The sequence below is a fragment of the Hemiscyllium ocellatum genome, chromosome 38 (assembly GCF_020745735.1).
Source record: "Hemiscyllium ocellatum isolate sHemOce1 chromosome 38, sHemOce1.pat.X.cur, whole genome shotgun sequence".
NCBI lineage: Eukaryota > Metazoa > Chordata > Chondrichthyes > Orectolobiformes > Hemiscylliidae > Hemiscyllium > Hemiscyllium ocellatum.
The window spans coordinates 32,540,001-32,553,383 of NC_083438.1; the positions used below are offsets into that span (position 1 = coordinate 32,540,001).

A 13,383-nucleotide genomic window follows, 5' to 3' on the forward strand; every position below is an offset into this window, starting at 1 on the left:
CCTGCTGGGCACACTTTCCTCATTCCTGATGAAGGGCTCATGCCCGAAACGTCGATTCCCCTTCTCCATGGACGCTGCCTGACCTGCTGCGCTTTTCCAGTAACACATTTTCAGCTCTGATCTCCAGCATCTGCAGACCTCACTTTCTCCCCCACAGAGTCACACTCACACACACAGACTCTAACATACACTGACACTGACATACATTATCATACACTCACTCACAATCTCCCTCTCTCACATTCATTCTCACATATTGTCTCTCTCACATTTTCTCTTTCTTTCATAAATACTCTCCCTCATAAACTCTCTCAAAGTCTCTCTCTCAAACTGTGTCTCTCTTTTACTTTTCCTCTCACATTCCCTTTCTCATACTCTCTATCACACACTTTCCAGCAGCCTCCCTCTCACACTGTCTTACACATTCTCTCTCACACTCTTTCACTCTCACACACTGTCTCTCACACACACTCCCTTTCACACACACTATCTCTCACACACTATTTCTCACTCACACTCTCTTTCTCACTCATGCTCTCCCACACACTGTCTCACATTTCTCTCACAGGCTCTCTCTCTCACATACACTCTCTATCTTTCTATCTCACAAACTCTCTGTCATTCTCTTTCTGTTGCACACTGTCTCCCACATACAGATGCTCTCTCCGTCTCTCTCTCTCCCCCTATCTCTCACACTCCATCCCTCTCTTCCTCTCTCTCTATCTCGTACAGCCTGTCCCATGATAACCCCAATCCCTCTCCCTTTATAAACTGATGACAACAGCCCAACTCACCCCATGAAGGGGGAGCAGAGACTGTGATGGATGTGTCCCACAGTGATGGTGGTGAGGGGAGGGGTGAAGGGGAGTGAATGCGACACTAATCCTGATGACCTGTGTCCTCCGTTTCCACCCCCCCCCAGGCTCCCTGCTCCGACCTTTCATCACAATCACACCGAACAGCCCCCTCCACGTGTCTGGGATCCCCCTGGCAATCCAGTGCCTGGCTCCAACGGGGTACCTTGGGGGCCGCTTCCGCATCCTGAGGGGTACGTCTGTGGCCAAGGAGCACCGGCTGGACTCCGGGAGAAACGGAGCTGTTTTCCTGTTCCGTAACGTGAGCACCAGCAACAGGGGGAGCTACAGCTGCCTGTACCAGAGGCTGGTCGCTGGCTTCTGGGTCACCTTCCGGGCCAGCCCCTCCATTCCCATCCGGGTCATAGGTGAGTCATGTTTCGGTGCCTTTCACATCTCCGTCTTTGGAACTCGCTGTGCCAGCTCTTCCATCAACGGGGAGACAGGGTGTCGAAGGAGGCGTGGAACCGTAAAATCACATTGGTATTTGCAGGTGCAGCAAGTATTGAAGCAGGCAGCTGGAATATTGTCCTCCATTGCTAGAGTGTTGTAGAACAGAGAGACCCAGGGTGGTGCAGGGACAAAGTTCCATGAAAGTGGAATTGCAGGGAGGCAGAGCCGAGAAGGAGCATGGATCGCAAACAAAAGTTGGTTTGCAGTTGCAGCAGGTAATTAAGGAGACGACTGGAATATTGTCCTTCATTGAAGGAGGGGCAGAGTCTAAAACAGGGAGGTGCTTCTGCAGCTGTATAGGGTGCTGGTCAGGTCACATCTGGATCACTGTGTACAGTTTTGGTCTCCTTACTTGAGAAAGGGTTTATGTGTTGTTCCATGATAACACGATTACGGTGCCAACACTTTAATCTCTGTTCCACAGCGTGATTTTTCTATCAGACTGGGTTGCACAAGAACATTTCCATCGTGTTACAGAAGATCTGGCACTGGAGAACATGCAGAGGAGGTTCACTGGATTAATTCCAGAGTTGAGAGGGTTGATTTATTAGGAGAGACTGAGTCGACTAGGATTATACTCACTTTGATTTAGAAGGGCAGGTTATCATGGAAATGTAAACTTATGAAGGGAATGGATAAGATAGAAACAGGGAGTTTGTTTCTACTGGTGGCTGAAACTAGAAATAGGGGCATAGCCTCCAAATTAAGGGGTGCTGATTTAGGACTCTGTTGAGGAAGAACCTTTTCACCCAGAGGGTTGTGAATGTGTGGAATTCCCTGCCCAGTGAAACAGTTGAGGCTACCTCGCTGAATGTTGAAAAGGTAAAGATAGATTTTTGAACAGTAAAGGAATTTCAGGTGACGGTGAGTGGGTGGGTAAGTGGGACTGACTCCACAAGAAAGGTCAGCCATGATCTTATTGAATGGCGGAGCAGGATCGATGGGCAAGATAGCCGACTCCTGCTCCTATTCAGTATCCTGGGCACACTTGCCTTCGTCGGTCAGAGCATTGACTACAGCAGTTGGGATGTCATGTTGTGGTTGTTCAAGACGTTGGTGAGGCCACTTTTGGATGACTGTGTACAATTCTGGTGGTCCTGCTATAGAAAGGATGTTATTAAACTGGAAAGGGTGCAGGAAAGGATTTACAAAGATGTTACTGGAACTGGAGGGTCTGAGTTATAGGGAGAGGCTGAATCAGATGGGCATTTTTCCCTGTGTGTTGGAGGCTGACGTGTGACCCTATCGAAATTTACAAAATGATGAGGGGCATGGATAGGGCCTTTTTCCCTGGGTGGGGGAGTCCAAAACTTGAGTGTATAGGTTTAGGGTGAGAGGGAAAAGGGACCTGAGGGGAAACGTTCCCATTTGATATGTTTATGGAATGAGCTGTCAGAGGTGGTGGTGGAGATTGCTGTAATAACAACATTTAAAAGGTACATGAATAGGAGGATTTAGAGGCATACAGGCCATTCATAAAAATGATGGAAACATCGAGTCTATGCTGACCTTCCAAGGAATGGTCCACTTAGACCCACCCCCCTATCCCTGTAACCCTACATTTCCCCTGACTAAACTACCCAGCCTGCACATCACCAGACATTGTGAGACAATTTAGCATGGCCAATCCACCCTAACCTACACATCTTTGGACAATGGGAGGAAACTGAGGTAACCCACACAGAGACAGGGAGAACATGCAAACTCCACACAGACAATCACCTGAGAGTAGAATCGAACGCAGGTCCCTGGTACTGTGAGACAGCAGTGCTTACCACTGACTCCCTGTGCTACCCCATCCTGAAGCGATGTTTGTCTTGTTGTAGACTGTCCCACATGAGGAAACATTCCCCCTCCATCTCCTTTGTCAATCCTTCCCTTTGGTGTCTTACATCCCTCAGTTAGAATTCGTCTCATTCTTCCAAATTCCAGAGAAACTGTCTCTTCTATCAGACAAATTCCTCATCCCTGGAATTGAGTGAATCTCCTCTGAACTGTCTCCAATAAAACTCCATCCCTCCTCAAGTAAAGGGGTACTGAAACTTGACACTGTACTCCGAGTGTGGAAATGCCAATGCCTTATATAGTTACAACACTTTAGCTACTCTTCCACTTTTCTCTAAATTACGTCTGATGCAACTCCATCCCTCCTTTAGTACAGGGAACCAAAACTCTCCCTGGTACTCCATGGAAACGCAAATTCCTTGTATATTTGTAACAACAGCTTCCCTGCTTTTATCCTCCACGGTTACGTTCTGCACTCTGTTGCTGGCGCCTATCTGTGTTGTTTTATTTGCTGTCCACTGTGTACTTCGGAGAGTCCGTTTCTGAAGATTTCTCATGTTCTACTTTCAGAGCCACCGGTCCGGCCAGAGATTACGGCCGCTCCCTCATACCCGGCGTATCTGGTGGGAGAAAACATCACCCTGACGTGTGTAATCCCAAACCGTTACACACCCGCTCACATCCAGTTTCTGAAAGACTCTGCCCTCGTCACTAACAGCACTGGGAACCAACGGCGATTCACCCACAATGTCCTCCACCTCACCTCCGTTGACGTGGGGAACTACACATGTTCCTACCAGACCCTGGAGTATGGACAATTGTTCTCATCAGCCCCCAGTCTCCCAGTGAAAATCGCCCTCACTCGTGAGTCTGAATTCCTGCCGCGTCGCACATCAGATGATTTCCGAATCTGATTAACGCAGAAAGAGAGAGACGGAGTTAACATTGCTGGTTATAAACATAGAAAGCTGTTAGAGAAAGTCAGCAAGTCTGAAGTCTGTGGAATGAGAGAGACAGAAACAGAGCTAATATGACAGAGTTGTACAGTGGCTCAGTGGTTAGCACTGCTGCCTCAAACGCCAGGGACACAGGATCATATCCAACCTCGGGTGATTATCCATGTGGAGTTTGCATGTTCTCCCTGTGTCTGTGCGGGTTAACTCCATGTTTCCTCTCACAGTGCAAAGATGTGCATGAAGAGGTAAATTAATTTGGGGAATTGCCCCAAAGTGCCCAGGGATATGTAGATTAGGGTGGATTAGCCACGGGGTAAAGCAGAGTTACAGGGATAGGATAGGATAGGATAGGGATACATCTGGGTGAGATATACTTCAGAAGGTCAGTGTGGACCTGATGCTCCCACACTGTAGGGATTCTATGATTACAGATTATAAACAGAGAGAGTACTGGAACTGGGAGCAGGTTTGGGGCCCTGTACCCGATCAAAGATAGTCTTGGCTAATCTCACAGAAGGAGGGACTGTCTGATAAGGGAGGGGTTGAATAGGTCGGCCCTGTCCACAATCCAGTTCAGAAGAATGACCAGGTTGAAGATTCTTAGATAACTTGATTTGAAGGACGATGGAGAGAGAGTCTGGGACCAGAGGTGTATCATCTCAGAAGAAAGGGGAAGACAGAGACAAGGAGGAATTTCTTCTCTCTGAGACAGGGAGCGTATTTGTTGAATTCTTTACTGCAGAGAGCTGACGAGGTTGGATCATTGAGTGTATATTGAAAGCTGAAATGGAGAGATTATTAATCAGGAAGGGGGAATCGAGTGGGCTGGGGGGGAAGTGGGGCTGAGGATGATCAGATCAGCTGTTATCCTATTGAATGGTGGAGCAGGTTCGATGGGCTGAATGGCCTCCTTCTGCTTCTATGTCTCCCGCTGTGGTAACGTCCTGTCTCTCTCTCTCTCTCTCTGATCTTACAGAGCCCCGTGTCAGGCTGGTGAATGGCAGCGACTCGTGTTCGGGGAGAGTGGAGGTGCAGTACAATGGAGAGTGGGGGACAGTGTGCGACCGTTCCTGGAACATCTCGGAAGCCAGTGTGGTGTGTCGCCAGCTGGGGTGTGGGTCAGCCGTGGCTGCACTTCCCGGGGCTGGGTTCGGACATGGGTCAGGAATGGTCTGGATGGACGAGGTGTCCTGCGGAGGGACAGAGCCGAGCCTCTGGGCGTGTCCATTCAGTGGATGGGGCCGGGGCAATTGTGGGCACCAGGAAGATGCCAGTGTGGTCTGTAACCCCAGTAAGGAATGGGGCAGGGGGAACCATCTGGGAAAGGAGCGGGGGGAATGGGCGGGAGTTACTGTCTCTCACACTCACACACACACACTCACACACACACACACACACTCACACAAATACTCTCACGCTCTCACACACTTTCACACTCACATTCACACCCACACGTACACACATTCACGTTCACACCCCCACACCCCTCCCCCCACACAGAGTCACACTCACACACACAGACTCTAACATACACTGACACATATTGTCACACTCACACTCACTCACAATCTCCCTCACTCACGTTCATTCTCACACATTGTCTCTCTCACATTTTCTCTTTCTCTCGTAAATACTCTCCCTCTTAAACTCTCTCAAAGTCTCTCTCTTAAAGTGTGTCTCTCTTTCACATTCTCTCTCACACTGCCTTTCTCATACTCTCTATCACACACTCTTCAGCAGCCTCTCTCACACAGTCTTACACTCTCACTCACACTCTTTCACTCTCACACACTCTGTCTCACACACTGTCTTTCACCCATACTCTCTCACACACTGTCTCACATTTCTCTCACAGTGCCTCTCTCACAAACCCTCTCTGTCTCTCTCTCTGTCTCTCTTTCTCTCACATACTCTCCCTTTCTATCTCACACACGCTCTCTCACACTTTTTTTTTGCACACTGTCTGTCCCTCAAACACAAATACTCTCTCCCTCTCTCTCTCTCACCCCTTTCTCTCTCAGTCTCTTTCTCCCCCTCTCTCTCCCACTCCCTCTGTCTCTCCCTCTCTCTGTCAGTCTCACACGGCCTCTCTCACAATAACCCCAATCCCTCTCTCTTTACAAACTGCATACCCTCTCCCCATGAGGGGGGAGTGGTGACTGTGATGGATGTGTCCCACAGTGATAGCGGTGAGGGGAGTGGGGGGGGGGGGGGGAGTGAATGAGACACTAATCCTGATGACCTTGTGTCCTCGCTCCCTCCCCCCCCCAGGCTCCCTGCTCCGACCCTTCATCACAATCACACCGAACAGCCCCCTCCACACGTCTGGGATCCCCCTGGCAATCCAGTGCCTGGCTCCGAAGGGATACCGTGGGGGCCGCTTCCGCATCCTGAGGGGTACGTCTGTGGCCAAGGAGCACCGGCTGGACTCCGGTAGAAACGGAGCTGTTTTCCTGTACCGTAACGTGAGCACCAGCAACAGGGGGAGCTACAGCTGCCTGTACCAGAGGCTGGTCGCTGGCTTCTGGGTCACCTTCCGGGCCAGCCCCTCCATTCCCATCCGGGTTGTAGGTGAGTCACGTTTCGGTGCCTTTCCCGTCTCCATCTTTGGAACCCTCCGTGCCAGCTCTTACATCAACGGGGAGACAGGGTGTCGAAGGAGGCGTGGAACCGTAAAATCACATTGGTATTTGCAGGTGCAGCAAGTATTGAAGCAGGCAGCTGGAATATTGTCCTCCATTGCTAGAGTGTTGTAGAACAGAGAGACCCAGGGTGGTGCAGGGACAAAGTTCCATGAAAGTGGAATTGCAGGGAGGCAGAGCCGAGAAGGAGCTTGGATCGCAAACAAAAGTTGGTTTGCAGGTGCAGCAGGTAATTAAGGAGACGACTGGAATATTGTCCTTCATTGAAGGAGTGGCAGAGTCTAAAACAGGGAGGTGCTTCTGCAGCTGTATAGGGTGCTGGTCAGGTCACATCTGGATCACTGTGTACAGTTTTGGTCTCCTTACTTGAGATAGGGTTTATATGTCATTCCATTATAACACGTGTTTCATCAACGTCAATTCGCCGCAATGGGATTCACAAATTTGGGGTGCTGTTTCTAAAGTACAAATGTTTTAAACATGTGTTGGCTGTAACGCAGTTACAGCACCAACACTTTACGCACTGTTCTACAGTGTGATGTTCTATAGCACGGGGTTGTACAAGAATACCACCAGCACGTTGTGGAAGATCTGGCTCTGGAGAACATGCAGAGGAGGCTCACTGGATTGGTTCCAGAGGTGAGAGGGTTGGCTTATGAGGAGAGACTGAGTTGACTGGGATTATATACTCACGTGGATTCAGAAGGGGTGGATCTCATAGAAACATAAACTTATGAAGGGAATGGTTAGGATAGAAGCAGGAGTTTGTTTCTACTGGTGGCTGAAACTAGAACTAGGGGCATCGCCTCCAAATAAAGGGGTGCAGATTTAGGACTCAGTTGAGGAACAACCTTTTCACCCAGAGGGTTGTTAGTCTGTGGAATCCCTGCCCAGTGAAACAGTTGAGGCTAAATCGTTCAATATTTATCCGGTAAAGATAGATTTCTGAACAGTAAAGGAATTTCGGGTGACGGTGAGTGGGTGGGTACGTGGGACTGACTCCATAAGAAAGTGGGACTGACTCCACATTCCTGAAGAAGGACTTATGCCTGAAACGTCGAATCTCCTGCTCCTTGGATGCTGCCTGACCTGCTGCGCTTTTCCAGCAACACATTTTCAGCTCCACAAGAAAGGTCAGCCATGATCTTATTGACTGGCGGAGCAGGCTTAATGGGCCAGATAGCCTACACCTGCTCCTATTCAGTATCCTTGGCACACTTGCCTTCATCGGTCAGAGCATTGACTACAGCAGTTGGGATGTCATGTTGTGGTTGTTCAAGACATTGGTGAGGCCGCTTTTGGATGACTGTGTACAATTCTGGTGGTCCTGCTATAGAAAGGATGTTATTAAACTGGAAAGGGTGCAGGAAAGCATTGACAAAGATGTTACTGGAACTGGAGGGTCTGAGTTATAGGGAGAGGCTGAATCAGATGGGCATTTTTCCCTGGTGTGTCAGAGGCTGAGGGGTGACCTCACAGAGGTTTATAAAATCATGTGGGGCATGGACAGGGTAAATAGACAAGCTCTTTTCCCTGGGTGGGGGAGTCCAGAACTAGAGTGTATAGGTTTAGGGTGAGAGGGAAAAAGGACCTGAGGGGAAACGTTCCCATGTCATATGTGTATGGAATGAGCTGTCAGAGGTGGTGGTGGAGATTGGTGTAATAATAACATTTAAAAGGTACATGAATAGGGAGGATTTATCAGCATACAGGCCATTCATAAAATTGATGGAATTGCTGCAGTACGGAAACACCGAGTCTACACTCACCTTCCAAGGAATGTTCCACTTAGACCCAGCCCCCTATCCCTGTAACCCTATATTTCCCCTGACTAACCCACCCAGCCTGCCCATCACCAGACATTGTGGGACAATTTAGCATGGCCAATCCACCCTAACCTGCACATCTTTGGACAATGGGAAGAAACTGAGGTAACCCACACAGAGACAGGGAGAATATGCAAACTCCACACAGACAGTCACCTGAGAATAGAATTGAACCTAAGTCCCTGGTACTGTGAGACAGCAGTGCTTACCACTGACTCCCTGTGTTACCCCATCCTCAAGCGATGTTTGTCTTGTTGTAGACTGTCCCACATGAGGAAACATTCTCTCTCTGTCTCCTTTGTCAATCCTTCCCTTTGGTGTCTTACATCATTCATTTAGAACTCGTCTCATTCTTCCAAATTCCTGAGAAACTGTCTCTTCTATCAGACAAACTCCTTGTTCCTGGAATTTTGTGAATCTCCTCCAAATTGTCTCTGATACAACTCCATCCCTCCTCAAGTAAAAGGGAACTGAAACTTTACACTGTACTCCGGGTTCGGAAATGCCAATTCCTTTATACATTTACAACACTTTAGCTACTCTCCCACTTTTCTCTGAACTACCTCCGATGCAACTCCATCTCTCCTCAAGTACAGGGAACCAAAATTCTCCACGGTTCTCCAGGTGAGGAAACGCCAATTCCTTTTATACTTATGTACTGATGGAGGATATTCACAGAAATACATCCAGGGAAGTTATTTGGGTGGAACTGAGAAATAAGAAAGGGATGATCACCTTATTTGGATTGTATTATAGACCCCCTAACAGTCAGAAGGAAATTGAGAAACAAATTTGTAAGATTTCAGTTATCTGTAAGAATAATAGGGTGGTTATGGTAGGGGATTTTAACTTTCCAAACATCAACTGGGACTGCCAGAGAGTTAAGGGTTTAGATGGAGAGGAATTTGTTAAGTGCGTACAAGACAACTTTCTGATTCAGCATGTGAATGCACCTACTAGAGAAGGTGCAAAACTTGACCTACTCTTGGGAAATAAGGCAGGGCAGGTGACTGAGGTGTGAGTGGGGGAGCACTTTGAGGCCAGCGACCGTAATTCTATTCATTTTAAAATAGAGATGGAAAAGGATAGACCAGATCTAAAAGTTGAAGTTCTAAACTGGAGAAAGGCCAATTTTGACGGTATTAGGCAAGAACTTTCGAAAGCTGTTTGGGGGCAGATATTCGCTGGTTAAGGCACAGCTGGAAAATGGGAAGCCTTCAGAAATGAGATAATGAGAATCCAGAGAAAGTATATTCCTGTTAGGGTGAAAGGAAAGGCTAGTAGGAATAGGGAATATTGGATGACTAAAGAAATTGAGGATTTGGTTAAGAAAAAGAAGGAAGCATATGTAAGGTATAGACAGGATAGATCGAGTGAATCCTTAGAAAAGTATAAAGGAAGTAGGAGTATACTTAAGAGGGAAATCAGGAGGGCAAAAATGAGGCATGAAATAACTTTGGCAAATAGAATTAAGCAAAATCTAAAGAGTTTTTACAAATACATTAAGGATAAAAGGGTAACTAGGGAGAGAATAGGGCGCCTCAAAGATCAGCAAGGCGGCCTTTGTGTGGAACCACAGAAAATGGGGGAGATACTAAATGAATATTTTGCAACAGTATTTACTGTGGAAAAGGATATGGAAGATATAAAATGTAGGGAAATAGATGGTGGCATCTTGCAAATTGTCCATATTGCAGGGGAGGAAGTGCTGGATGTCTTGAAACAGGTAAAGGTGGATAAATCCCCAGGACCTGATCAGGTGTACCTGAGAACTCTGTAGGAAGCTAGAGATGTGATTGCTGGGCCTCTTGCTGAGATATTTGTATCATCGATTGCCACAGGTGAAGTGCCAGAAGACTGGAAGTTGGCAAACTTGGTGCCACTGTTTAAGAAGGGTGGTAAGGACAAGCCAGAGAACTATAGACTGGTGAGCCTGACCTCGGTGGTGAGCAAGTTGTTGGAGGGAATCCTGAGGGACAGGATGTACATGTATTTGGAAAGGCAAGGGCCGATTAGGGATAGTCAACATGGCTTTGTGCGTGGGAAATCATGTCTCACAAACTTGATTGAGCTTTTTGGGGAAGTAACAAGAAGATTGATGAAGGCAGAGTGGTAGATGTGATCTATATGGACTTCAGTAAGGCGTTCGACAAGGTTCCCCATGGGAGACGGATTAGCAAGGTTAGATCTCATGGAATACAGGGGGAACTAGCCATTTGGATACAGAACTGGCTCAAAGGTAGGAGACAGAGGGTGGTGGTGGAGGGTTGTTTTTCAGACTGGAGGCCTGTGACCAGTGAAGTGCCACAAGGATCGGTGCTGGGCCCTCTACTTTTTGTTATTTACATAAATGATTTGGATGCGAGCATAAGAAGTACCATTAGTAAGTTTGCAGATGACACCAAAGTTGAAGGTGTAGTGGATAGCGAAGAGGGTTTCCTCAGATTACAACAGATCTTGATCAGATGGGCCAATGGGCTGAGAAGTGGCAGACGGAGTTTAATTCAAATAAATGCGAGGTGCTTCATTTTGGGAAAGCAAATCTTAGCAGGACTTATACACTTAATGGTAAGGTCCAAGGGAGTGTTGCTGAACAAAGAGACCTTGGAGTGCAGATTCATAGCTCCTTGAAAGTGGAGTCGCAGGTAGTAGGATAGTGGAGAAGGCGTTTGGTATGCTTTCCTTTATTGGTCAGAGTATTGAGTACAGGAGTTAGGAGGTCATGTTGTGGCTGTACAGCACATTGGTTAGGCCACTGTTGGAATATTGCGTGCAATTCTGGTCTCCTTCCTATCAGAAAGATGTTGTGAAACTTGAAAGGGTTCAGAAAAGATTTACAAGGATGTTGCTAGAGTTGAGGATTTGTCCAGGGAGAGGCTGAACAGGCTGGGGCTGTTTTCCCTGGAGCATCAGAGGCTGAGGGGTGACCTTATAGAGGCTTACAAAATTATGAGGGGCATGGATAGGGTAAATAGGCAGAGTCTTTTCCCTGGGGTCGGGGAGTCCAGAACTGGAGGGCATGGGTTTAGAGTGAGAGGGGAAAGATATAAAGAGATCTTAGGAGCAACGCTTTCACACAGAGGGTGGTATGGGTATGGAATGAGCTGCCAGGGGATGTGGTGGAGGCTGGTACAATTGCAACATTGAAGAGGCATTTGGATGGGTATATGAATAGGAAGGGTTTGGAGGGTGATGGCAGATGGGACTAGATTGGGTTGGGATATCTGGTCGGAGGGTCTGCTTCCATGCTGTACATCTCGAAGACCCTATAAACAACAGCTTCCCTGCTTTTATCCTCCACGGTTACGTTCTGCACTCTGTTCCCGGCACCTATCTGTGTTGTTTCATTTTCTGTTAACAGTGTACTTCGGAGAGTCCGTTTCTGAAGATTTCTCATGTTCTTCTTGCAGATACACCGGCCCGGCCGGAGATTACAGCCGCTCCCTCGCACCCGGCCTATCTGGTGGGAGAAAATGTCACCCTGACGTGTGTAATCCCAAACCGTTACACACCCGCTCACATCCAGTTTCTGAAAGACTCTGCCCTCGTCACCAACAGCACTGGGAACCAACGGCGATTCACCCACAATGTCCTCCACCTCACCTCCGTCGATGTGGGGAACTACACGTGTTCTTACCAGACCCTGGAGTATGGACAGTTGTTCTCATCAGCCCCCAGCCTCCCAGTGAAAATCGCCCTCACTCGTGAGTATGAACACCCGCTGTGTTGCACATTAACATTAATCTGATTAACGCAGAAAGAGAGAGGCAGAGTTAACTTTTCAGGTTATAAACACAGAAAATTGCTGGAGAAAGTCAGCAACTCTGTGGAGCAAGAGAGGAAAAGAAACAGAGTATAAATTTACAGAGAGGCATGGTGGCTCAGTGGTTAGCACTGCTGCCTCACAGCACCAGATTCCTGATGAAGGGCTTTTGCCTGAAACGTCGATTTTACTGCTCCTCAGATGTTGCCTGAACTGCTGTGCTCTTCCAGTACCACTAATCCAGAATCAGGTTTCCAGCATCTGCAGTCATTATTTTTACCTCACAGCACCAGGGACCTGGGTTCACTTCCACCCTTGGGCGACTGTCAGTGTGGGTTTCCTTCGGGTGCTCCGATTTCATCCCACAGTCCAAAGATATGCAGGTTAGGGTGGATTGGCCATAGGGACCTGCCCTGAAGTGTACACAAATGTGTGGGTTAGGTGGATGAGTGAAGAGGATAAAGCAGGGTTATCGGGACGGGGTAAGGATGCGTCTGGGTGGAACGTTCTTCAGAAGGCTTCAGAGGCAGTTGACAGAAGGTTCGATTGGCTGGTCCCATGTAAGGAGGGACCCTCAAATGAGGGAGAGGGTTGAATAGGTTTGCCCTGTCCTCATTCCAGTTTAGAAGAATGAGCAGTGACCAGGTTGAAGATTCTTAGGTAACTTGATTTGAAAGATGATGGAGAGAGAAGTTGTTTCCCTTCATGTGAGAGAGTCTGGGATCAGAGAGGCTCTCCGAGATGGGGAGTGTTGAATTCTTTACTGCAGAGGACTGTTGAGGCTGGGTCATTGAGTGTATATTGAAAGCTAAAATGGAGAAATTATTAATCAGGAAGGGGGAATCAAGGGGGATACAGGAGAAGTGGGGTTGAGGATGATCACATCAGCCATGATCCTCGGGCAACTTCTCGCCTCGGGTGACTGTCTGTTTGGAGTTTGCACATTCTCCCCGTGTCTGCGTGGGTTTCCTCCGGGTGCTCCAGTTTCCTCCCACGGTCCAAAGATGTGCAGATTAGGTGAATTGGCCATGTTAAATTGCCTGTAATGTTAGGTGGATTAGTCAGCAGTAAATGTAGGGGAATGGTTTGCTCTTCGGAGGGACG

General features: G+C 47.9%; 1 protein-coding gene across 1 annotated transcript in view; it reads left to right on the forward strand.

Annotated features, from left to right (window-relative positions):
• The window catches only part of LOC132833917 (uncharacterized), a 64,141-nt gene that overhangs the window by 18,110 nt on the left and 32,648 nt on the right, over nt 1–13,383 (forward strand). Inside the window, exons 10-14 of the mRNA XM_060852578.1 lie at nt 923–1,222; nt 3,663–3,956; nt 5,025–5,339; nt 6,320–6,619; nt 11,927–12,220. Of these exons, the coding sequence (XP_060708561.1) occupies nt 923–1,222; nt 3,663–3,956; nt 5,025–5,339; nt 6,320–6,619; nt 11,927–12,220 (1,503 nt within the window). The remainder of the gene's footprint in view (nt 1–922; nt 1,223–3,662; nt 3,957–5,024; nt 5,340–6,319; nt 6,620–11,926; nt 12,221–13,383) is intronic.